The sequence below is a fragment of the Syngnathus acus genome, chromosome 10 (assembly GCF_901709675.1).
Source record: "Syngnathus acus chromosome 10, fSynAcu1.2, whole genome shotgun sequence".
NCBI lineage: Eukaryota > Metazoa > Chordata > Actinopteri > Syngnathiformes > Syngnathidae > Syngnathus > Syngnathus acus.
Window position 1 is genome coordinate 27,532,219 of NC_051095.1, and position 26,915 is coordinate 27,559,133.

Below are 26,915 nucleotides of genomic sequence, written 5' to 3' on the forward strand. Positions count from 1 at the left end.
TTTCATTGGTTGAGAGAGCAGCCTGTATGTGGGGGTCACTTTCAGTCTTTATCTGCATTTGTGCACGAGTGCTCACGTGCCTCAAAACTTCAAAGAGCTCTGTGGAGGGAGGGCTGAGAATTCAAAAGAGGCCATATCGCTTGTCCCCATGGGGGTCGCGCGTGTGCTGGAGCCTATCCCAGCAGTCATTGGGCAGTAGGCAGGGTACACCCTGAGCTGGTTGCCAGTCAATCACAGTGCACACAGAAACAACCCATTCACATTCATACTCACAGCTATGGGCAATTTGGAGTGCTCCATTGGCCAGAGTACCCAGAGAAAACCCACGTACGCACACAAACTACACACAGCGAGGGCCGGAAGTGGAATTGAACGCACAACCTCTGAACTGTGAGGCAGACATGCTACTCACTGCGCCACCTTTCTCTAATCATCTGGAAAAAAAATTAGCAGAGAACTCTCTTCAAGAGACTGGAGGGGAGATTAGCGACATTAAGAAGAGTATTATGAAAATGGAGACTCGATTGATTGGATTAAAACCACGATGGAAGAAATTGCAGTTCTCAAAGATGAGAATGCCAGGAAAGACCAGCTGATGAAAATTCTCAAACACAGAGTAGAAGATATCGACCAGCAATATAAAATAAATTATGTGGTCATATCTGGGCTCGAGATCTCACCTAGAAATGCTTTTGTCTTAATTAACATAAAACAAAGTAAATATACAGTGGTTCCTTGCGCTTCACCTATTGTGGCCATGGTGCATCGCGGGTTTTTATGAAAACAGATATTGCAGCTATACATGGTGCAGCACTGCTATTTGCGACATCACTTCACGTGGGGTTTTGTCTTCCCATATGACTTTACAGCACACTATTGGCCGGTAGAGGAGACGAGACATATGGGAACATGTTGATCTCTATCTTGTCGTTGATTGGCTTAGAACTGTAAGAGCAGTTCTAACCACGCTTTATCTCAGGTTCCCGCTACGTATCCGCTCTTCCACTTCATTTGCGTCAGCAGAGTCAGCAGCATCTCTGATTTGCACTTCATTTTGTCACGAATGAGGCAGGACAACCAAATGCAACACGGGCTCACACAAAGTTTAACAGAGACAAGGAGGTTAGTTACTTTGGGGTACTTTGGGTCCATGCAAACAATGCGTGCGCGCAGGCATTTGCTTATTTGCTTATGGTTGTCCATCGATTCGATGATGACCATCTTTTATTTGTGAATCTGCTGATGTCAGAACAGTACGATCCTGGATCCACAGGTGCGGTTACAGACCGGGCACGTGAAGGAGGTGCTGGGGAGAGCAAGGGTGGCTTGGCGGTCGTGCCTCTTCGTATGCTGCACGATGTTGTGTGCGCTGTTCCTCCATATGATCCACTCCCTGTAAGGAGTGCGAGCACCAGAGGTCTCAGCAGGAAGCGAGTTCCTCCACTGAAGAGGGGTTGATCTGGCATCTCTTCAGGGAGTTCATTTGGTCTTTGAACCGCTTCTTCTGCCCACTAGCACTGCGTTGGCCCAGGTGTAACTGACCATAGAGGATTTTGCGTGGGAGTCTTTACATACATATCACTTTATTCTTGACCTCCTAACTTTGCTTAGGGAGGTTCTAATTTTCTACAAGTACTAAAAATACCCTCGAGACGTCACAGAAAAAGTTACGCTTAACCTCACCGCGACTGACGACAAAGCAAAACCATGCAGCACCAGAAATCGCATTAACGGTAAAACAATCTTTGTTCATCATTGGTTAGCAACAGCATAACATTATTAAAAAGAAAACAAGAGACTTATTGTATTTTAAAAGTGTTGTTCTTACATTTAATGCACATATTGACTTGTATGTATGCATATTGCATGGCTCTCACAGAATTACATTTTACAATCCGTAATTTCTGGACTATAAACCGAACCTGATTATAAGCCGCACCAGCTACAATTAGGGGAAAATCTTGTTTTGTTTATATATAAGGCACACCGGACTATAGGCTACAGTTTTTTTTATGTTTAATTATCATTTGTAAGAGAATATACATCAAGAGGACTGTTTTTTGGGGGACACATATCTTTTTTAAACATTTATAACCGTAATGTGCAGGAAACTGAAAAGCGTGACGCAACAAGATGTCATCAACAATAGCCCAGTGCCCTCTAGTGGCCGGAGGAAACCTCTACAGTAGATGCAGCAGCTCAATTTCCTTAGTTAAGAGCCAAATCATATGCATTTCTTTTTTCCCTCATAATGAGGGTTTGGCTATAAAAGCGTCCTTTCTCCAGTAATGTCCGTCTTGATCTCATTCTGTCTCTTGTTTTTGTCAATTGTGCGGCACTATTTGCCTGATGGATGAACAATACACTACTCTTCTCCCAAGTGACCGTGTGTCTGGTCAGATATCCCTCCGCTCAGCAAAGCGGGGACGCACAACAACGGTCCACAACCTTTTTAATAATGTGTATGTGTATTACACATCACAAAAATCACAAAAAATCCATAGATACGCCGCACCAGATTTCAAGCCGCAGGGTTCAAAGCTTGGGCAAAAAGTAGCGGCTTATAGTCCTGAAAATATGGTATGTGGCGTTCATGGCTCTCTCAGCCAAAAAGGATCCTTGCCATAGTTATATCCACGTTGACTCCACATACAAGACAAACCGGTCCGTCTTTTACATATGTAAACAGATATTCTGCCTCCACCTTTTTTTTTAATATACGTATGTAAAAGACGGTTTGTCTTGTCTTAAAGCTCCTGTTTTCTGCCTTTCTTTTTGCCATTTTTGAGAAGGGGTAGCTCGGAGATAGCTGTAACTTGAGATTGCGTTGACAATTGTTGCAGAGGAGAGCGTTTCTGGGTCCTGTCCTGATTGACGCGCCAAAACAGTAGGGCATTGTGGGATTTGTAGTATGAGCGGTAAATGTGCAGTTTAAGACCGGCAGGTCACTTTTTATCGTACAATAATGTAATAATTTTGTATTGCCTTGCAAGCCAAATAAAATTACACTGTGTGCCAATGTTTGATACCAATGTTCTTAAGGCTCTGGATGATGTGGGGCTGTCCTGGATGGCACGACTCTGCAACATTGCATGGGCCACAGTGCCTCTAAATTGGAAGACTGGGGTGGTGGTTTCCCTCTTTAAGAAGGGAGACGGTAGGGTGTTTTTTAAGTACAGGCGAATCACACTTCTCAGCCTCTCTGTTAAGGGCTACTTGGTAGTGCTGGAGAGGAGGTTCCATCAGGACATTGAATCTCAAATTCAGGAGGGTGCTGGGTCAGTGGGATTTTTGTCTTTTGATTGGAACACTGAACCAGCTCTCCACCCTCAGCAGGGGACTAGAAAGTGCATGTGAGTTTGCTCAACCAGTCTACATGTACTTTGTGGACTTGTAGAAAGCGTTTGGCTGTGTACTCAAGGGGATCATATGGGGGTGCTCCAGCAGTATGGGGTACCAGATGCCCGAGTACGCGCTGTCTGACTAGTATCAGAGTTTGGTCCGCATTGCTGGCAGTAAGTCGGATTTTTTTTTCCAGTGAGGGTTGGGAAGCTGCCTTTTGTCATCAATTCTCTTCATAGCATTCATTGGCAGAATTTCTATGCGCAACCGGGGTGTTGGTGGGAGTTAGGTTTTCTAATCTAAGTATTGCATCTCTGCTTTTTGCTGCTAATGTGGCATTGTTGGGTTCTTCAAGCCGGGATCTTCAACTTTCACTGGAGCAGTTCACAGCTGAGTTTGGAGTGGTTGGAATGAAAATCAATGCCTACAAATCTGAGACCATGGTGCTAAGTTCATAAAGGGTCCTGCCCAAGTGGATGAGTTCAAGTGTCTTGGGGTCTTGTTGAGTAAAGGGAGAATGGAGTGGGAAATTTACAGGTGGATTGGTGCAGCATCTTCTGTGATGAAGTCTCTTACCGGTCCATCATAGTGAAGAGGGAGCTGAGCCGGAATGTTAATCTACTGGTTGATCAATGTTCCTACCCTCAACTTGTGACCGAAATAATAAGATCCAGTATACAAGCGGCTGAAATGAGTTTTCTACATAGAGCTAATGAGAAAATATCAGTCATCCAGGAGAGTCAAGCCATTTCTCCTCTGCATTGAGAAGAGCCAGAAGAGATGGCTTAGGCAGTTGATCGTTGGACGCCCTTCTGATGAGGTGCTTTGACCATGTCCAATGTTCCCTCTAAGCTGCGCGCGTGCGCAATCGCGCACTGCCCGCACATTGTCAGCGCACAAGAAAATCTATCCAGCGCATAACCAACATCCCATTCCCCCCCCCCGGAAGCGAAGCGAACACGCAGCGTTTGACGTCCCATTACCCCCCCCCCCGGGTTGGCCACCTGATGTTGCTCACAGTAGTCCTCAGTTTGCTCAGGGAGCTTGTGTGTATGCCCAGATACATGAAAAATTAGAGGGAACATTGACCATGTCCCACTGGGAAGAGGCCCCAAGGACAGCCTGAAACATGCTGGAGATTGCATTGGGAACATCTTTGAGGAGCTGGACGAAGTGGTTAGGGAGAAGGAAGTCGGGGCTTTCCTGCTTAAACTGCTGCTGCCGTGACCCAACCTCGGAAAAGCATTAGAGCAGTAGTTCTTGACCTTATTGGAGGGACCGGACCCCACCAGTTTCATATACGCATTCACCGAACCCCTCTTTCGTGAAAAAATTTTTTTTTTCAAATTCAAGACATCAATGTTAATTACTGGTGCATAAAATGAGCCGTGCATGAACATCACCTTGTTCAAAGAACATAACCAACACAATGCATGAGCTCAAATCAAATTACATACCTGCAAATCAGTGTGATGATAAATCAGGTGTGTTTGGACCTCCGCAGTGGAGGCTCTGCCGATCCCCTGAGACCAACTCACCGAACCCCGAGGGTTCAATGGAACCCAGGGTGAGAAGCACAGCATTAGAGGATTATGATGATAGTGATTTAATTTCATCACGCATTTTAAGCATTTATTTCATTATAAATTAAATTTTGGCACTCTTCGTCCTTCATATCTTTCAGTTTGACCTGGAATAATAATGTCTGAATTTTCCAAAGGATTTATGTTTTTTTTTATTTAAGCTTGCATTTATGTCATATTCATCTCAATAATTATTTGTTGTTCCTGGTTTTTACTGTATTATTCACCTTTTAGATACTTAGATACTTGGTTTCTGCATGATGATTGAATGCTCTGTCCCTGTGTGGAGCTGAGCTTCTCACTATTTAAATGACGAGCAGCAGCTACTCATATAGTTACGTCCTATTTATTTAATTTGACACAGGTTTTCATGTAGAGGAGACGGAGGATAATGAAGCTGTAGTTTCTACGTTGTTCGATCTACGAAGACTACTAATTACCAAGCACCTACCTGCTGTACGGCATTGGGTTCAGGTTTGTACATGCAGAAGCAACATTTCTCATTTGTGTACATTCATTTTAGGGATGTCCAGTAACTGTTGTTTTTCACCGATGCAATAACTTCCAGTCGCTGACCTTTAAATATGTCACACATTCAACAACTGGGAACACGAACACACATATAAAACAAGAAGTAACGTCCTTCTAACGCTACACATTTTTAATGTATTGCACCAGGCAATACATTAGGGGTACTGAATGGCTCAAGTAATGTGGCGATCCTAGACAGTTTATCTAGGGTGGCGAGGGGCTGACAGGACGTAGTTGGGGGTGTCAGAGCTTATAAAACCCAACCCCCCCCCCCCCACCCCCCACACACACACACACACACGCGGCCACAAATGCACACGCACACACATACGCACACACACGCATGAACACACACACATTTCTAATTCAGGTTTCATTTTCTGCACTCCCTGGCACGTTTAAAGAATGTCACATGAATAAACTAGCTTAATGTTGAGTACTAATGGAGTGTGTGTCGGCTATCCAATAACTCTCACCTTGGGCTGCCACAAACGATTATTTTGCTAGTTGACATGTCACCGATAGTAGTTGCTATTAGTCGTTTAATCGGATCATAGATTAAATGCAGCATATTGCAACAGCAAGCAACTGCTCTTTTACAACCATCATTATATTACAGCCTGTTTTATTTGAGGAATGTATAAATAAAAATAATGACATTACATTATGAATTATGGCAGTACATTAAACTTAAATTGAATATACTGTGGCCTTAACATTTTTAGCTGTAAAGGTTTGAGCATTTTAAAATGGAGCCAAAAACTACTGTGCACACTTGCATTATGAATAAAATAAAATTATTTATACAGTAAAAAATAAATGCTAAACATAATTCACTCTTCTCAGGTTTCAAATATCAAGCTTTTTTTGTAATGTGGAAGACTGAAATCAGATGAGCAAAATAATGGAAAAAGGATGGGGGCTAGGAAGGAAAGGGGGGAGAATTACTAATTAAATATATACCGTAATTTTCGGACTATAAATCGCGGGTTTTTTTCATAGTTTGGGTGGGGGGGCGACTTATACTCAGGAGCGATTTATATACATATATATGTTTTTTTTTCACTTTTTTGGGCATTTTATGGCTGGTGCGACTTATACTCCGGTGCGACTTATAGTCCGAAAATGACGGTAAACCGATAGACAATATAAACATCGGACACGACAAACGACAAACAAAGTAAGAGAATAGATCTGCAGTAGATGCAGTAGATACCCATGATTAAATAAACAATAAACAACAAATAAAAGTCTCAGTATAACAAACAACAGTTACATCTCAAACATCGCAACAGCCCTTCCCTTTGAAGTGGGAGAAACAGTAAAGTGTACATATTTTATAAGGTTAGACAAACTCATATACTTTTTCATGGGCATGTAGTATGTGCAAATCTTATTATTTTATATAAACATAACTGCTCAATCAGAACGCGGATACAGCACACAGAGCTTTGTAACCTTCCAATACACATAGGCACAGACCGCTGACACAGCACACACACACAGGGCAGTGACTCTCCAATAGAGGCTTTGCAGTCACGTGGTTTTATCACGTGATTTTGTGTTATGCCGCCATCTTGGCGGTCAACTCGTCAGCTCGTTCCTACGTGTTTGTATAGATTGTTTGATTTCTGCGCTACATTTTCACTGATTTCATCCGAATTATGGCTGGTTTGCTATCCAACGAAGTTGGGCATTTGGATGAAGAATCCAAGAAACGTTACAGAGAGAAGTTGAACCTTGTTGGCACAACGGATCCGTACCTTTTACCGAGAAACATGCTAAAATCGCCCGAGCATTTTGCAACAGCCGACCTGCCTGAACTCTCATATCCAGATATTTATAATTACCTCGTCGATTCACCATCTCCGTACACTGAAAAGGACCTTAAGGCATACAAGTGTCTGGATGCCTACAAGTATTTTACAGCAGGTTTTGTGCATGATGGTCTGATATGGCAGATTAACCAATAAAAATTTTAACCTTGTGCCAATGGCTTGAAAACTTTACCAATGTAGATTTTACCTTGTGCCAAATGAAGTAACAAAAACCCTCTTGTTAAAATATGCTACATTAAAAAAAAATTGTTTCACAAGGTTCATAATAATTTTTTGGGAAATTTCCTAATGCATTCACTCGAGAATTAATTGTTCAATTCCAATATGAAGTTCAATATTTACATTGATAACGTTTTCAAGCCAATCAGATGAAGCATCATGAAAAAATAAACACAAAATAAAAACGGGGGGGTGAACTGAAGAAATCATCCCATTCCCTGCTGCTCTTGCTGCCTTTCTAAAATGCACCCAGCATTTTCAACAATCATATTTGTATCATCCCATATTGTATTATTTCACATTTTGTGAAACAAATCAGGGGTGAATAGTTTGTTTACATACCTGATATGAAGTCCTCATTGCATATCCTTGTGTAAATCGTAGGTTTCCATCGTTCACGACGAATATCCGCGATCCATTTATCACGTTTTTTCATGTTCGCCGGAAATCTATAGAAGCTAAGATTTGGTTTATCGCCTCGTCTATTGCTACATCCAACAGCACAGCAGGTATCCGGCATTTTTAAGCTCAAATAGCAGCAGATATAACAAGAAAGCGTGTGTGAGTCGTTGACCGGCACTGAAAAGTTGACCGCCAAGATGGCCGCCAAGCTAATGTGGGTAGCTTGATGACGTCAGCTGCAAAGCCTCTATACACATAGATACCAAATGGTCAGGTGACGATACCAAATGGTCAGGTGACAGCTGAGCAGAGGTCTACCTTATAAGGACATCCTTTTGCTTTCCCGCCTTTTCCTTTTCCGAACAGTATAAAACCTTCTGACCTGGAGAGTAGGGGTTGTTTTTTCGTCTGCTGCAATGCCTCGTGTACTGACCGCCATTAAACAACCCAAGATCTTGCCAATAAAGAACCAACTGTTACTCCACATCTTTGTTTTCCTTGCTCAATGACGGACATCGTGAACAAAACGCCTTCTATGAAACATGAACAAAAATAACAACAAACAGAAACATTTTCACATTTGACAACCTACCGTATTTTTCGGACTAAAAGTTGCTCCGGAGTACAAGTCGCATCAGCCATAAAATGCACCATAAAGGGGAAAAAAACATATATAAGTCGCACCGGAGTTTAAGTCACATTTTGGGGGAAATTTATTTGACAAAATCCAACACCAAGAACAGACATGAACCAGCAATAGGCTAAACAATACGGTATGCTAACGTGACTTAAACACAAACGAGGAGCTGAGAACGGGCCTGACGTAACATTAACAGTGATTCAAATAACTATAACATGAAGAACACGTTTATCAAACCATCTGTGTCACTCCAAATCATTAAATCCATCGAATTCTTTGTCCTTTGTGTAAACAACGCCGCGTGTGCCGGACTCGTCGTCAGTTGCAGTTCAAATTATTCCACAGGCCCATATACCGCATTGGCCCGAATATAAAACGACCCAGATTATAAGACGACCCCCTTTTTCAAGACTCAAGTTTGAAAAAAGGCTTTTTGAACACAGAATTTAATTTTTATACAGAAAATAGTTATATCTGAAACAAATGATTATAACAATATATTCGAGAGAAAAAGCATGTTATTTTGCCTCATTCAAATCATGCAAAAACTGTCTATCACATCTTAATATCTGAACATTTAAATATGGAAACTAAAGTGCAATCCCATTTGTAAATGAATGGCTTCTGGTTTTTGAAATGTAAATAAACCAATCTACTGTGATTAAAACAACAAAATTGCAATAACTGCATTAACCATCAAAGTGAAGTCTAACTGTAGTCTTGAAACAAATCTGAATAAGGAAAAACATTGCAATAAAATAATGCAAACTGCTACCGCTATTGTTGGGGAGCCTGAGGACTGTATAAGGGGTTGGCTCGGATGGTTATGCTCTTTTCACCCCCGGGTGTTGGTCAGAACACAGGAAGAAAGACGTGGTTCAGTTTTGATTGCTTTACTGAATTATTGGCAAATAATAATAATAAATAACCAAAAATGAAATACTCTCGGCAACACACCAAAAAGAAGTCATCAATCGAGACAACAAAATAGATTTGCTGGCGACCGTTAGTCGCCGTGTCGCTGCGTAACGGCTACTCGTACGATGCGAGGCAAACTTCAAGGAGCGCGCCGGAGCTGTCAATCAAACGGCGCGCACACGAAGCAAACCGCGATCGGACAAACGGCACAACAGTGGACAGTAGTAACAATAGTAGACAGTAGTGAAATGTATATACTCACTTTGTGTCAAAGACGCACACGATCAAGTGAAATACACAGTGAGATACAACTGAAAATGGGTATAATGTCTAGACCCCGAATATAAGACGACCCCCACTTTTTCAGTCTTATTTCAATGCAAAAAACATCGTCTTATATTCGGGCCAATACGGTAACTAGATATAAACTATATATCAAACAACAATAATATAAACAACAATTTTATCGAACCATCCGTGTCACTCCAAATCATTAAATCCATTGGAATCTTCGTCCTTTGTGTAAACACCGGCGCCTTTAACCCCGGAAGTGTGTGCGGTGCGCCGCTGACGTCAGTTGCAATTCAACTTATTCCACAGGCCCATTTAACTATATATAAATTATCAACTATATCAAACTATAACGTAAACAACAATTTCATCAAACCATCCGTGTCACTCCAAATCATTAAATCCATCGAAATCTTCGTCCAATGTGTCACTTAAAAAAAAAAAAACAGCTGTTGACTCCATGCGCCGCTGACGTCAGTTGTCAGTCGTCAGTTGTCAGTCGTCATTTGCGGCTCCAATTATTCCACAGATCTACGTATATATTTATATTGTAGCGTTACCAAAGTACCAGGCAAGACATGGGTTTGGTAACCGGCTCTTTATTTCACAAAACAAGAGCTCAACATATGAGCCAACACACAGTGCTATAAGCATGCACCCTAGATCGCTCTCTTCCCCCCCCCCCCGCCTTCACAGCCTTGCTAGACAATCGGAAACTACTGAAGTCTAACAACATAGATGTTGCTACTCTAAATAAACTATATAAACTTTATAGAACCATCTGTGTCACTCCAAATCATTAAATCTCCTGACTCTGAAAGTCAGTGAATGGAACTCATTGTCAGTGAGGCTCCAATTATTCCGCCGCCATAGTTCGCCCTCATGCGTTTTAAAGTGAAAATAAGATTCAAGATTCAAGAGTTTTTATTCGCCATGTTTGAGCGTGCCAAACAAGGAATTTGACTTCGGTAAAACACACCCTCTGTTCAACATTTAGGTGACTAACAACACTCAGGACATGTGAATAATGGCAAAAACAGTGTAGACAAATTCAAAAAGGTGTGAAGAGCAGGATGTTATTGCACAGTAATGACTCTGAGACTCTATGAGTGGTGTGAGTTCATCAGAGCAACAGCCTGGGGGAAGAAGCTGTCTGTGTCTGCTGGTTTTGGCGTACCGAGCTCTATAACGCCGTCCGGAGGGGAGTAGTTCAAACAGACTGCAACCTGGGTGAGAAGGGTCTGTAGAGATGTTCCTTGCACGTTTCCTGGTCCTGGACAGGTACAAGTCTTGGATAGATAGGAGGTTGATTCCAATGATCTTTTCTGCAGTCCTGATTGTCCGTTGCAGTCTGTGCTTGTCTTGTTTGGAGGCTGATCCAAACCAGACAGTGATGGAGGTGCAGAGGACAGACTGGGTGATGGCAGTGTAGAAGGTCTTCAGTAGCTCCCGCGGCAGGTTGAACTTCTTGAGCTGTCTCAGTAAGTACAGCCTCTGCCGGGCCTTCTTCTGGACAGAGTCTATGTGGCCGGTCCATTTCAGGTCCCGAGAGATTGTGGTTCCCAGGAACTTGAAGGTGTCTGTGGAGAGAATAGTATTACTGCGGATAGTGAGGGGTGAAAGTGGTGAAGGGTCTCGCCTGAAGTCCAGTGTCATCTCCACGGTCTTGAGCGGGTTCAACTCCAGATGGTTTTGGCTGCACCAGTGGACCAGCCGCTCCACCTCCTGTCTGTACGCAGTCTCATCACCGTCCTGGATCAGTCCGATGAGAGTGGTGTCATCTGCATACTTCAGGAGCTTCACAGGAGAGTCACCTGAGGAGAAATCATTGGTGTAGAGAGAGAAGAGCAGTGGGGAAAGGATGCACCCCTGAGGGGCTCCAGTATTGGTGGTCCGGGTGTCAGATGTGATGCCCCCCAGCCTCACACGCTGTCTCCTGTTGGTCAGGAAGCTGGTGATCCACTGACAGGTGGAGGCAGGCACCGCAAGCTGGATGAGCTTCTGTTGGAGGATGTCAGGAGCGATGGTGTTGAACGCCGAGCTGAAGTCCACGAACAGGATCCTGGCGTACGTTCCTGGGGTGTCCAGGTGGTGCAGGATGTAGTGCAGTCCCATGTTGACCGCATCATCCACTGACCTGTTTGCCCGGTAGGCAAACTGGAGGGGGTCAAGCAATGGGCCCGTGACCTCCTTCAGGTGGTTCAGCACTAACCTCTCGAAAGATTTCATGACCACAGATGTCAGTGCGACGGGTCTATAGTCATTCAAACCTGTGATGGCGGGCTTCTTGGCCACTGGAACGATGGTGGAGCTCTTGAAGCACGAGGGCACCTCACACAGCTCCAGAGAACGGTTGAAGATCCGTGCAAAGGTGGGCGCCAGCTGCTCAGCGCAGACTTTCAAGCAGGAAGGTAACACGCCGTCTGGGCCCGGTGCCTTCCTGGTCTTTTGTCTCCGGAACATCTGGCGCACTTCCTCCTCGTGGACCTGGAGTGCGGGCGCGGCCTCTGCAAGAGAGAGAGTGGGTGACAACGATGATAGAGGTGTGGACAGAGCAGTTGTGGGGAGAGGTGAGTATGTAGATTGTGCTGCAGGAAGTCCCGTTGTGTGGGAGGACCGATCAAACCTGCAGTAGAACTTGTTTAGCTGTTTAGCAAGCCTTGGGCTCTCCACAGGACTGGGGGTTCGTTTCTTGTAGCCCGTGATGCTCTGCAGACCTTTCCACACTGTTGAGGGATCAGGATTGGCAGAGAGGTGTCTCTTCAGGTTCTCCCCGTAACACCTCCTGGCTTTCCTGACCTCTCGGTTCAGTGTGTTTCTGGTCTGCCTGAACAGGTCGCGGTCGCCACTCCTGTAGGCCTCCTCCTTGACTTTGCGCAGCCTCCTGAGGTTCGGTGTAAACCAAGGTTTGTCGTTGTTGTACGTGCAGAAGGTCTTAGTCTGCACACACAGATCCTCACAAAAACTGATGTATGATGTGACAGTGTCAGTGAGTTAATGCAAGTCTGAAGTTGCAGCTTCGAAAGCTCCCCAATCGGTGCAGTCAAAGCAGGCTTGGAGGTCCTGCCTTGACTCCACTGTCCACTTCCTCACAGTCCTCACCACAGGCTTAGAAGTTTTTAGTTTCTGCCTGTAGGCCGGGAGCAGATGAACTAGACAGTAGTCCGAGAGTCCTAAAGCTGCACGAGCCGCAGAGTGGTATGCATCCTTGATCACGGTGTAGCAGTGGTCCAGAGTCTGTGCCCCTCTGGTGGGACACGTTACGTGCTGTCTGTATCTGGGGAGTTCCTGTGCGAGGTTCGCCCTGTTAAGATCACCCAGAACAATGATTAGTGAGTTTGGTAGAAGTTTCTCCATGTCTGTTACCTGGTCAGCCAGCATCTGCGTGGCTTCACTCACACGTGCGTGTGGTGGGATGTAAACAGCCGCCATGACGATCGAGGAGAACTCCCGTGGTGAATAGAATGGCCGGCAGTTTATGAAAAGTGTTTCTAGGAGAGGGCTGCAAAACTCTTTCAACACCGTGACATCAGTACACCAACGTTCATTAATGTAGAAACAGAGACCACCTCCCTTTGATTTTCCGGAGAGCTCCGCGCTGCGATCTGCTCGCGTTAGCCTGAACCCGGCTAGCTCCACGGCGTGGTGGGGGGTTCGTTCGCTGAGCCACGTTTCCACAAAGCACAGCGCGGCGGATCTGCTGAAGTCCGTGTTCCTTGAAGTGAGGAGCAGCAGTTCGTCCATCTTGTTCGCCAGGGAGCGGACATTCGCCAGATGAATTGACGGTAGGGCAGAACGGAACCCTCTCTGCCTCAGCCTTACGAGTGCTCCGGCTCCTTTTCCGCGCCGCCGTCGTCGCGCTAGCTTGTACAGCACCGCCGCTCCGGCTAGAATCTCCGACAAACAATCTGAATCGGAGAGAACAGGAGAGAAAATACCAGAAGAAGACTGTCCGATGTTTAACAGCGCTTCTCTGGTAAAAGTGATCCGGGATGGACAGCAGAGGACACAGAAAACACACAAAATAAGACAAATAAACAGAGAGCGACTCACCGTGGCTGCCATCCGCGGCGCCATCATATGACGTCATCATGTGAAGTTATCAACTATACTAGTAAGTAAGTAATGTGTTAATTATCAAGTAAAAATTTGCGAATAATTACACATATAAGTCGCTCCTGAGTATAAGTCGCCCCCCCACCCAAACTATGAAAAAAAACATGACTTATAGACTTATAGAAAAATACGGTATTTACAAATTTTGGGCTATTTACATAGATGTTTGCGCGGGTGCTCAAAATGTGTGCGTGTTTTTCTATTTAGAAGGGATGTATTTGTGCGTCACTGTATGCGGCATCAGAATACTCGTCAGATAATGGCGATTCATTCGACCTATGGCACAAAGCACACACTACATGTATGACCGAGTCAGCGGTGGCTTGTGATGCGGACTTCTGTGTGTTGTGTCCTCACAATCATCTCCTCTAAATTCGCTCCATCATTTTGCTCTACCGCTATCACAAAGAGCAATAGTTTGCTCTGTTGGAAGATACTTGAAAGCCGATTGCTCCCGTTTCGCCATTTTCTCACACTCTCTGACTTTTTCCTCCATAACTCGACAACTACATTCTCCATTGTTCTCCCATGTAGGATAGGCTTACAGTTTGTCACCACTCTATGAGCCAGCAAGAACAACTCTGCCATCAAGTGGTCAGAGTTAACCACTACAATGCTCTATAGACTTGATTTTAAGTGAAGAGGTCTTATCTACTCAATAAGAAATAATAATTGTAAAGGGAGAATGGTCAAAATACCTTCAACCAGAATCCAGACTCTCATTGGAAGCTATAGGAAGGGGGGTGCGAGAATGCTTCCTAGGGGGTGCGAGGACACCCTGGGGGGAATTTACAATTTTTCGGGGATAATGGTCGGGTAACCGAAAAAAGTGAAAAATTTTGGAAATCAAGAAGTCAGTGTTAATTGGCATTAGGGATAATGCTAATTAAGCCTTATAGCTGTAAAGTAAACCAATTATTATTATAGTAATTATTTAGGGTTAGGGTTAAGGGTGCGAGAACTGGTTGGTGAATTGAATGGGGTGCGAACAAGGAAAAAGGTTAAGAACCACTGGTTTAGAGGCTGTTATTTCTGCAAAAGGAGGATCTACTAAATATTGATGTCATTTTTCTATTGGGGTGCCCAAATTTATGCACCTGCCTACTTTTGTTTAAGTAATGATTGCACACTTTCTGCAAATCCTATCAACTTCATTTCACTTCTCAAATATCACTGTGTTTGTCTGCTATATGATATATTTAACTGAAATTGCTGATCCGAACAACCAATGATTTAGAAAGGAAAATCTTGAAAATGATTAGGGGTGCCCAAACGTTTGCATACGAGTGCGTGTGTGTTCGTACGTGTGTTTGTGTATGTATGTATGTATATATTCAGTAATCCCTCGTTTATTGCGGATAATTGGTTCAAAAAACCACCCGCGATAAGTGAAATCCACGAAGTAGAGTCACCGTCTCATCTGTACATTTTTTGTGTCAATAAATGTATATGAAATCATTTAAGTGCATATTTTATTATTAGAACATTAAATAATTGTTTCAAACATGTAAATAATACATTAATAGTATAAATAACATACAGAAAAGTTTGTATGATTATTGAAAATATAAATATTATACGTGTGTGCGTGTAACATGTTAACAAGAAGTACTGGGGGGGAGAAAAAGGCAGCCTCTACGCGGCCTCCCCTACGAGTCATCACTCTTATTATATATTGTTTGTGCCTTCTTGTTTTTATTTTGTCGTTTGCTTGTATGTCTATCGTGTACTATGTCTCGTCACCGTGGGATAGTGGAAACGTAATTTCGGTTTCTTTGTGTGTCTTGGCATGTGAAGAGATTGACAATAAAGCTGACTTTGACTTTGACTTTGAGTAGCTTACAGGCTTGATAAGCCTACAAAAGTGAAACTAATGTCTTTGCCACGTCTGCAGACCGCACAAAGCCTAGCTGGTTTAGCGTGACTGCAGCTCAACATTGAAGGCCTTACCACCGCTAAATTCAACGTCATCGAACAGATCGCCATTAAAAACAAGGTGACTACAGTTCTACTGCAGGAGACCCACATCGAAAACAAGAACTTCTTGAAGCTTCCTGGGTACAGTCTGGCTGGTCACACCGCCGACAAACATCACGGCATAGCGACGTTCGTTCGTAACGACATGGCTTGGTCAGCTATAGCACAGTCCGCAAAAGATGCAGAGGTGGAATGGATTGCCACTAAAGTGCAAGACACTGCCATCGTCAACATCTACAAGCCGCCCCAGAACAGGTTCACTCCAACATCTCTGCCAGATGTCCCAGCCTCCACCGTGTACGCTGGTGATTTCAACAGCCAGCACACAGATTGGGGCTACAGCAGCTCCAATGCTGATGGTGAATTCCTGGCAGAATGGGCCTCGGCCGCGGAGGCAACACTCCTATACGACCCAAAGGAGCCACGCACTTTCTACTCTGCACGCTGGAACAGCACCACCAACCCGGACCTGGCCTTTGCAAAATGCCGCGACAACGAACCAATACCAGAAAGACGTATCCTGGACAGATTCCCCCGTTCACATCATCGACCATCATCTCTGGCCCAGCCTGTGGAAGGGAAAGACGTGAAGAGGTGGAACTTCCAGAAGGCAAACTGGGTGGGCTTCTCACAGCAAGTGAACAAGGCAGCTGCTGGTCTCCCACACCCACGCCCCACCAACTTGGACATTGCCTACGACTCATACTGCAAGATGCTGCTGGCCGCCGCCAAGAAGAACATCCCCCGTGTCATATGCAAAGCCTATGTTCCCTGCTGGGATGACGAATGTGAAGAGCTACTTTGCGCCCACACAGAATCACAAACTAGTGAAGACAGGGACATAGCCGCGAACAACCTAATCTACAGACTAAATGAGAAACGCAGGCAAAGATGGACGGAGACAGTGGAATCAATTGACTTCACACGCTCTAGCCGTCGGGCGTGGCAGACCATGAACAAGCTGATGGGCAGATCGACAATCCCAGCACAATGTACCATCTCTGCAAACTCCATCGCGTCACTACTGCTGAGCAATGGCCACTTCCCCAACACAGACAAGGATTTCACCAGAAGAACATCGGCGAGGGTCCATGAGCTGCACAGGGCACCAGGCTGTGATTTCAACCTATCCTACGACTTCACAACACAAGAAATCGGGCTGGCCATCCAACGGCTGAAAACTGGTAAGGCACCAGGCATCGACGGCATCCACCCGGAATACATAAAACATCAAGGCAAGAAGGCAACCGACTGGCTGTGCTCCTTCCTCTCAATGTATCTCCAGTGCGTGAAGCTACCAAAGATCTGGCGCCGTGCCAAGGTGATTGCGCTGCCGAAACCAAACAAGCCTAGTGATGACCCCAAAGGATACCGACCCATCTCACTGCTCTGTGTTCCATACAAGCTCCTGGAACGTCTCCTCCATGCACGTCTCAACCCAGTGATCGACCCCCAGTTCCCGAGAGAACAGGCTGGCTTCCAAAGCGATAGGTTCACGGCGGACCAGGTGACCCTTCTGTGCCAAGACATAGAAGACAGCTTCCAAGCAGGGGAGAAAGCTGGCGCTGTCTTCTTGGACCTCATACCTGCATACGACACTGTCTGGATGCGTGGGCTGCATATGAAACTCCTGGAAACCATCCCAGACAAGCATATGGTGAACTTCATCATGGAGATGCTGAGAAACCGCAGCTTCTGGCTACACACCAGCAATGGACAATGCAGCAGGGTAAGGAAACTCAAGAACGGCGTCCCACAAGGCTCAGTGCTGGCACCAATGCTGTTCAACATCTATATTCATGACCTGCCTGCAACCCAGTCAAAGAAGTATGGCTATGCAGATGACCTGGCCATCCTACTTAGTAAGCCATCCTGGGAAGCAGCAGAACAGGGCCTTTCCGAGGATATGAATATCCTGTCCTCATACATGAGGAACTGGCGTCTCAAGCTCAGAATGGGCAAGACAACATCTTCAATGTTCCACCTCAACAACAAGGATGCAGCCCGTGAGCTGAACGTCATGGTGGATAATACCCGGCTACAGCATCAGCCCGTTTCCACGTACCTCGGTGTGAAGCTTGACAGAACACTAACATTCAAACAAAACCTGGACAGTGCCACGGCGAAGACAAGTGCCCGTGCCGCCCTTATACGCCGCTTAGCCGGCACCACCTGTGGAGCCACGACAAAGACACTGCACATGTCCACGCTGGCCCTGGTGTTCTCAGCTGCCGAGTACTGTACCCCGGCCTGGTGCCGTAGCCCTCAACAGCGCCCTGCGGACTTCTCGGGGTGCCTGCGAGCCACCCCAGTAAACCAACTGCCCGTCCTCGCAGGCATCGCCCCGGCTAACATCAGATGAGAAGCAGCCACGCTGGCCCTCTCCCGAAAGGCACAGACCAGTGAATCCCACCTCCTCCATAAGATCGTCACAGAGACACCACGATGCGTGCACCTAAAGTCACGACGCCCCTTTGCCATCCAAGCCCATGAGCTGCTCAGCACAACATCAGCTGACACTTCCAAGGCCACCTGGGTCAAAACCAAATGGAGAGAACAGTGGAAGTCAGCAGAACCATCTAGGCTGCACCACTACATCAATGACCCCACAGACTTCTCTGGCCAGGACTTGCCCCGGAAACGGTGGACAACCCTCAACCGTCTGAGGACAGGCGTTGGACGCTATGGAGCTGCAATGAAGAGGTGGGGACTCGCAGATAGTGCCTCCTGCGAGTATGGGGACCCAGTCCAGACAGTAGAGCACATCATCAGCAGTTGCCCCAAACACCGGCCACCGAATGGCAAACAAGGCCTGATTGATCTGGACAACGACACGTTGACCTGGCTCGCCTCAACAGAGCTGCAAGTCTGAAGTCATACGACAGAAGAAGAAGAAGAAGTACTGAGCAGGCTAACGAGTTAGCGGAAAGATGCTAATTCGCATTCGTGCTAACACGCGAAAACGGACCTCTAAAAGGAATTTAAACGAACATTTGGAGCAATACTATATTGTCCTAAAGGTTAGACACATGTGATCGTTCATTTCTCTTGTTAGGAGACCCACTTACATCGTCAATGACTGCTGTACCACTGTAACCGACATATGTACACGAACGTGAAACAGGAAGTGGTATCGCCTGAAAACGGCCTTCAAAATAAAGTACCCTACCTCAACCAAAGCACGGCTGAATAACATAAATAAAATGGAGAATTCTTAACACATACTGTAAATATGTTTTTAGAACAGCTTTTATTATTATAATTATTTTTATAACAAGGTACAAGTGTACATACTGTAAATATGTTTTTAGAACTCTTTTATTTTTATAACAATTTTTTATAACAAGGTACAACACTGTAAATGTGTTTTTAGAACTCTTATTATTATAACAACTTTTTTATAAAAAGGTACAAATGTACGCACTGCAATTGTGTGGGCACTCCCTGCCTTCTGCTGGCGTGAGGGCAACTTTCGTGCCATAATTCCTAAATTTTGAAGTTTCATTTTGAATTTGAATTTCTTTTTAATTTGGAAAAAAAATCTGCGCTGTAGTGAAACCGCGGTAAATGAGCCGCGATGTAGCAAGTGATTACTGTATATGTATATTTACTGTGTATATTTATTATGTATATACATATATGTATTTGACACCGTGCTGAACCAGCCCACCCCAGTGGACCCAACTGTCCTTCCAGAGCTCCCTTAACATCCTAGCTTACCAGATCTCCACCTCCCCCAACCTTCAAGGAAATCCTGCACGCAGTCAAAACCCTGAAAAAACATAAATCCCCTGGACCTGACAGCATCCCGGCTGAACTCCTCAAGGAAGGAGGCTACTGCTGTATATGGACACTGCATCTCTACATTTTAGAGGTGTGGAGATGAGAATGTGTCCACAATAGTGGAAAGATGCCAACACTGTTACCATCTATAAGAACAAAGGAGATAAATCCATCTGCTCCAATAGTAGGGGTATCTCTCATTTGTCCACTGCTTGAAAGGTCCTTGCCAAGATCATGCTCCGCAGACTCGTCTCGGCAGACTCATCTCAGCAATATCAGAACGGGTCACCCCAGAGTCGCAGTGTGGTTTTCGGAAAGACAGGGACAGTAGACATGATCTTTGTGACACGTCGGCTCCAAGAGAAATGTTGGGAGCAGCACAAGGACTTGTTCATTGCCTTTGTCGATCTCTCAAAGGCATTTGACACAGTGAACAGGGACCTACTGTGGCAAGTCCTGAAGAGATTTGGGTGACCACCCAGGTTTCTCATCATCCTTGTGCAGTTTCATTCTGGGATGATGGCCCGAGCGGTAGTAGGAAGACACAGCTCAGAGGCCTTTGGTGTAAAAACTGGAGTGCGGCAAGGTTGTGTGCTGGCTCCAGTTCTCTTTAACATCTTCCTCGTCTGCTACGCAGGAGGATAAAGCAGCAGGCTGGAGTTACCATAGACTTCAGGCTCGATGGTAACCTGTTTAACATCAGGAAGCTACAGGCAACTGCCAAGCTGACCTCGGAGACCATCATTGAGCTACAATACGCCGATGACTGTGCCCTGGTTGCTCACACACCAGAGGCTCTGCAAAACATCCATTCGGCAGCCGTAACTGCATATACCAGAATGGGGCTGACGATCAACACCCAGAAGACAGAGGTACTCTGTCAGTCCAGCGCTGACCTCTTACAAAACCCAACAATAACTTTCACAGCAGCAGGGCAACAGGTGCTCACGGTGCCCACCTTCAAATACCTGGGGAGCATAATGTCTGACACCTGCTCAAGGGATGACGAGATTCAAATTCGCCTCAAGCAAGCATCAGCATCTTTTGGTCGCCTAAGGAGAAGGGTTTTTCAGCAACCTCAAACTCCACACCAAAGTGCTGGTCTACAGAGCAGTATGCATCACTGCACTACTGTATGGATGTGAGGCATGGACTATTTACAGCCGCCATCTGAGAAGCCTGGAGACCTTCCATGTGAGATGCCTCCAGAAGATCCTTGGCATCACATGGAAGGACAAAGTGCCACACACAGAAGTGCTGTAGAGGGCAAGCAGCCGTAGCGTGGAGTCAATCAACGTCAACTCAGGTAGATGGGGCACGTCACCCGAATGCCCAGCCTTAGACTCCCACGCAGAATCCTCGACGGTCAGTTACACCTGGGCCAATGCAGTGCTGGTGGGCAGACGAAGCAGTTCAAAGATCAAATGAAGACCACCCTGAAGAGATGCCAGATCAAGTGAAGAGGGCTTCACTGGAGGAACCTCTGGCGCTCCCACTCCTCACAGGGAGTGGATCACATGGAGGAACAGCGCACACAACATCGTGCAGCAAAGCGTGCGAAGAGGCACGCTCGCCAAGCCACCCCTGCTCCCCCCAGCACCTCCTTCACATGCCCGTTCTGTAACCGCACCTGTGGATCCTGGATCGGACTATTCAAACATCAGCAGACTCACAAATAAAAGAAGATGGTCATCATCGAATCGATAGACAACCATAAGCAAGCATGAAAGTCAATTTTGTTCATATTTTACTTTAACGCCTTACTTAAACAAAACCTCACTCTAAACACCACAAAGACAAAAGAATTCGTCCTGGGCCTCTGCAAACACAGCACAGACCCTTGGCCCCACTGATCATCATCATGACCTGCGTCAAAAAGGTCCACTCATTCTACCTCCTGGATGTGCACAGAGATGTGCGACAACCTCTCCTGGACTGTCAACACTACAGCAGTGAAGAAAGCTCAACAGTGACTACACTTCCCGAGAGTGCTCAGGAAAAATACGTCCCAAGACACAGCTCCTGGTGAGTTTCTACCAAACCACCATCAAGAGCATCCTAGCGTGCTGCATCATGGTGTGGTCTGCGGGGTGCACCATTGTTAACAGGAGAGAGATACAGCGAAAATCATTGACTGCCCTCTCCCATCCCTAAGAAGACATCGCCATCTCCCGCTACCTCAGCAGAGCGACTAACATTGCCATGGATTGAAAACATAGAACATCATATCTTCGAACAATTGCCCTGAGGTTGGCGCTACAGAGCTCACAAGACACACTCAAACAGATTCAAGGACAGCTTCCCTGAGCTATAAACCGAAAATAACCACTGCTAACGCACTTCTTATACGACCATATTCTTCACTCTATCCAACCTTGTACCCCACCCCAATGTGCAATAATCTACGACACTTAAATACATGTGCATTACTTCTATATACGTAAATCTATATATCGTATATATTGGGGGTGTAATAATACGTTTTATGACCGATACAATACGTTTCGATATAAAGCTTGATTTGACACAAAGCAACATATCGTTTTTTTGGAATGATACAATTCGATGTGATGAAGGCAATTTTGATATGATAACTTGATGTACAGTGTGACTTATCTGTCCATCAATTTATACTAATTAAAATCCAAATCAACAATGTATTTTTTTTCATTGGATTTTATTTTGAAACCAATTCAGCTTTACTGATTCCAAAACACCAAGCTAGTTCTCATAATATTCTAGAACAGTGGTTCTTAACCTTGGTTCGATCAAACCCTAGGGGTTCAGTGAGTCTGTCTCAGGGGTTCGACAGAGCCTCTACTGAGGTCTGAACAAACCTGATTTATTGTGTAAATTCTGATTTGCCAGTATGTAATTTGTTGTGAGTTCATGCATTGTGTTGGTTTTGTTCTTTGAACAAGGTGGTGTTCATGCACGGCTCATTTTGTGCACCTATAAAAAACATCTATGTCTTGAATTAAAAAAAAAAAAAAAAAAATCACTAACAAGGGGTTCGGTGAATGTGCATATGAAACTGGTGGGGTTCGGTACCTCCAACAAGGTTAAGAACCATTGTTCTAGAATAAACAAAGTGCAATAAAAAATACTTAGTTCTCCTTTTATTCCCGAACTTGCTTATTTAAAAACTAGTTCTATTTATAAATATTTGATTTTGCATATTTTTTAAATATTTTGCTTAGCTGAACAATATTCAACATTATCTTTTGTGGAAGAAAAATAATAGAACCATTATTTCTGGACTATAAGCCACACCTGATTATAAACCGCACCAGCTAAAATTAGGGGGAAATCTTTTGTTCATATATAAACCGCACCTGACTATAATCTTGTTTTGTTTCTATATAAGGCACACCGGACTATAAGCCACAGGTGTTTTAATGTTTAATTACCATTAGCAAGAGAATGTCCACAAAGAGGATTGTCAGGAAAGAGATAGTTCTTTGGGGACGCATACCTTTTATTAACATACGTTTATTGACAGAGATGACGGAGCTCTGCCAACATACAAACATGCTTAAATCTCAGCGACAACCATAATAAACTTAATGTGCAGGGAACACTAGCAACACACAAGTAACAATAAGTAAAATGGGACCACTCACAGGGGTAAAGTTGGCAATGCGATATGAGGTACACGTAAATTTCCGAAGACATGAACCCGGAAAAAAATAATACTGAAAAGGGTGACGCAACAAGATGTCATCAACAATAGCCCAGTGCCCTCTAGTGGCCGGAGGAAACCTCTACAGTAGATGCAGCAGCTCAATTTTCTTAAAGAACCAAATCAACTGCCTTTAACTTAAAAGCGGCATCATATGCATTTCTTTTTTCCCTCATAATGAGGGTTTGTGTATAAAAGCGTCCTTTCTTCAGTAATGTGAGAAATTGATTTCGTTCTGTCTCTTGTTCGTGTCAATTGTGCGGCACTATTTGCCTGGCGGACGGACATGCGATCAACACACCACTCTTCTCCCCAGTGACCGTGTGTCTGGTCACACGTCCCTCCGCCCAGCAAAGTGGGGCCGCACAACAGCGGTCTACAACTTTTTTACTAACGAGTGTATAAGTGTATTAGACAGCACAAAAATCACAAGAAATCCATAGATACACCGCACCAGACTACAAGCCGCTGGATTCAAAGCTTGTGCAAAACGTATTAGGCCATAGTCCGGAAAATACGTTCAATTATATTTTTACACTCAATTTACCCGCTGCTGTGATTGTTTTGTATAAATAATTAACTGTATTCAACAGTAAAGAATGTTGCCAACGGCTTAGATATTCTGTTTAAAAAAATATGGTCTCATGTCTGGCAGTAAAAACTGTTGACCCAAGGCATTTATCCCCCACCCAAATTGAATTTCTTTTCCCCCTCTCCTGATTTTGGCAGGTCAAATAAATTATATAATCCACCTACCCCCTGCAATGTGCTCACATACTAGTCGTTGATGTTTAGTGCATTTAGTATTTCGGTGGATGTTTGTGATGTCCTACTGTGTGAGTGGTCAATGAATGCACCTGGAGTAAACTGCAGAATGACGTTCTTTTCCTTCTCCACACAGCTATTGAGCGTTGAATGCAAGCCCTTTTTTTTCCACAACCTTGTTTATATAACTGAAAAGCAAAACACACAAGTGTGTGTTCTTTGTGTCTTAAAGCGAGTAATGTCGCACTGATGTTACTCAATACGTGCGTGCTTCCACTAAATTGACTTACCAGGTAAAACATCGAATCAAAAAAAAATATATATATATATATTTGCGTGCTTGACATAATCTTCGGCAGCCAGCGCCTATCAGAGTTGACACGTTTGAGTGAAAACAACTTAAGGCAACAAATAGCATTCAGACTTGAAAAAAAATGTCAGGGTATTAAGAATTCGGGTTCTGAAATTATCTCAATTATATCGATTAAATCGATTAATAACGATGTCGATGTGTGGCCAGCATCGATGTAATCAAGTCCAGCTCTCTGTCACGTGTCCGCTCCTCTAGCACCCTGGTCAGCACCTGTCTCCTACGAACATTTGATTGTAGCAATCAAGCTCATCACCGACACCTGCTTATGTAGATGGCCACAGCTTTGTCAATTCACCTGTGATACTACCAGTGATGCTGGCCGTACTCCGACTGACTCCCGTTGCCAACCTTGCTTGCTTCTTTGCCCGATCAGCCCTGAACGCTGCCCGGCCTGACCTACTGCCTGTTCCTGACCACTTCTCTGTCTTTCGTTTTGTCTGTCTGTTTGCCCGATCTGCTCCGAACTCTGTCTGGCCCGACCTGCTGCCTGCCCCTACCACGAATTCGCTTTTCCCCTGTCTGCCTCGACGACGCATGCTACTACGACTCCTGAACACCTGCCCGTCGGTCTACCAGCCTGCTTGTTCCCATCCCGCAACCAACCAGCCGTGTTCCGACACCTGTTGTCAGCCCGATCCTGCGCAGCTTCTCCGCTGCACCTGCGCTGCCAATGCTCCAGTCTCTCACTTTCCTTTTCCCTATTTTCAATAAATCTGTTCACGTCGCATTTGGTCGTCCTGTCTTGGTAGTGACACACTAGTGATGTGCATTCCAGTTCTTTTAAGTGAACTGAATCTTTAGAATCAGTTCACTCAAAAGATTCGTTCAAACGAATCGTTCAACGAATCCCCCCCCCACACGCACACACACACACTGATTTTTATTTTTTTTTGGACCTCTCGTGGAAACAACCCATACACATCAAACAATACAACTACACAACCCCCACCCCCTCAATTTTTTTTAAAATTATATATAATAATAATAATTGGCTCGGGTAATTCACACATTTCTTTCTATAATACGACACCTACACTGATCCGTTGGCAACAGTCTCTCACCCGGTCGTGAACGGGAAGTTGCGTCATTGACGGGTTCGTGAACAGGAAATTACGTCACTGACTCGTAAAGTCCCGCCTCCATCTATCGCTCGCTGCTGATTGGTCTTTCGCGCAGATTCACGAATAAGTGACAGACAGCATTGCTGCTATGCCAGCCGACACACGATATGCCAACATGGATGTTTTAATTTTGTATTTGTTGGCTTGTTGTTGATGGTGTTATGGTGTATATGTTATGGATGGTTGTTAGGGTGGTGCTCACTCTAACTTGTTTTGCAAGAACCACACAGGAGACAAGTCCTTTTAGGTGGAGAGTCCATTCGTCGCTGTGCGTACAGCGATGATCGAATGAGGTCTGACTCTGGCCTCATGCAGGAGCATTTTTATTGAGAGAAACAAGAGTGGGGTTGAGAGTGGGGGTGTGGGTGGACAGGATGGGGTTGAAGCCCCTTCCTGCTGATAAAAGCATAGCAGGGGGTCTTTTACGACGTTGTATAAACAAAGCCACTTTGATTGCTTCCTCTGCAGCTAGTCAATCAGTTCAAAAGATCTTAGCACTTTGGTCTACTACTTTTGTTAAGACAGGACAAGCTAGGTAAATTATTACAGGTTACATTCCAACATAATCATACGATGAAGATAATCTGTAAACCCTAACAATGGTGGATACCGAATGTGTTTGTGTTTGAATAAAAGGTTGGAAAAAAAACCCGTTATGCCGACATTTGTTATTTAAGGGAACACCAACTCATATAACAACGTAAAACACATATACGTACATATTGTCATATAAAGCAGTTAACCAAACGTCAGATTTTTAGGTTTTGATTGGCGAATATAAAAACAAGGAATAAAACACCAGACACGTTTTAACAAATGTTTATTAAAATAATAATAATAATAATAATATGAAAAGTAAATTTCAAACCAGCAATCTAATATGAAATTGCAGTAGATATATTGGATAACAATATTTAGGCATATACTATATGCATACACGTTATTTAAAAACTACTATGCAAATGAAAATCATTCACTCACTCACTGATTCATTCACGCACAGATTCGTTCGTTGGTGAACGGGAAATGCAATTTGCGACTCGTTCGTGAACGGGACGCTACGTCAATGACTCGTAAAGTCCCTCCTCCATCTAACGCTCTCTGGCGCTGCTGGTTGGTCGATCACGAAGATTCACGAGTGAGTGACAGACAGCATTGCTGCTATGCCAGCCGACACGCGTTATGCCGACATTGATGTTTTAATTTTATATTTGTTGACTTGTAGTTGATGGTGTTATTATACCGAATGTGTTTGTGTTTGAATCAAAGGTTGGAAAAAACCCGTTATGCCGACATTTGTTATTTAAGGGGACACCAACTCATATAACAACGTA

At 44.5% G+C, this 26,915-nt stretch overlaps 1 protein-coding gene and 1 long non-coding RNA gene across 6 annotated transcripts in view; both read left to right on the forward strand.

Annotated features, from left to right (window-relative positions):
- uvssa (UV-stimulated scaffold protein A) overlaps nt 1-26,915 on the forward strand; it is a 158,523-nt gene that overhangs the window by 79,020 nt on the left and 52,588 nt on the right. For 4 of the 5 annotated variants that reach the window (XM_037262838.1, XM_037262837.1, XM_037262840.1 and 1 more), the window contains one exon: nt 5,290-5,399. The exons of the other annotated variant lie outside the window; for it this stretch is intronic. In XM_037262838.1, coding sequence (XP_037118733.1) covers nt 5,290-5,399 — 110 coding nt within the window. The remainder of the gene's footprint in view (nt 1-5,289; nt 5,400-26,915) is intronic. 5 annotated transcript variants of the gene reach the window in all.
- Nucleotides 6,830-22,466, forward strand: LOC119129581. The gene is made up of 3 exons (XR_005099276.1): nt 6,830-6,840; nt 14,505-14,516; nt 22,383-22,466. It is a non-coding gene; the product is annotated as an uncharacterized LOC119129581 (long non-coding RNA).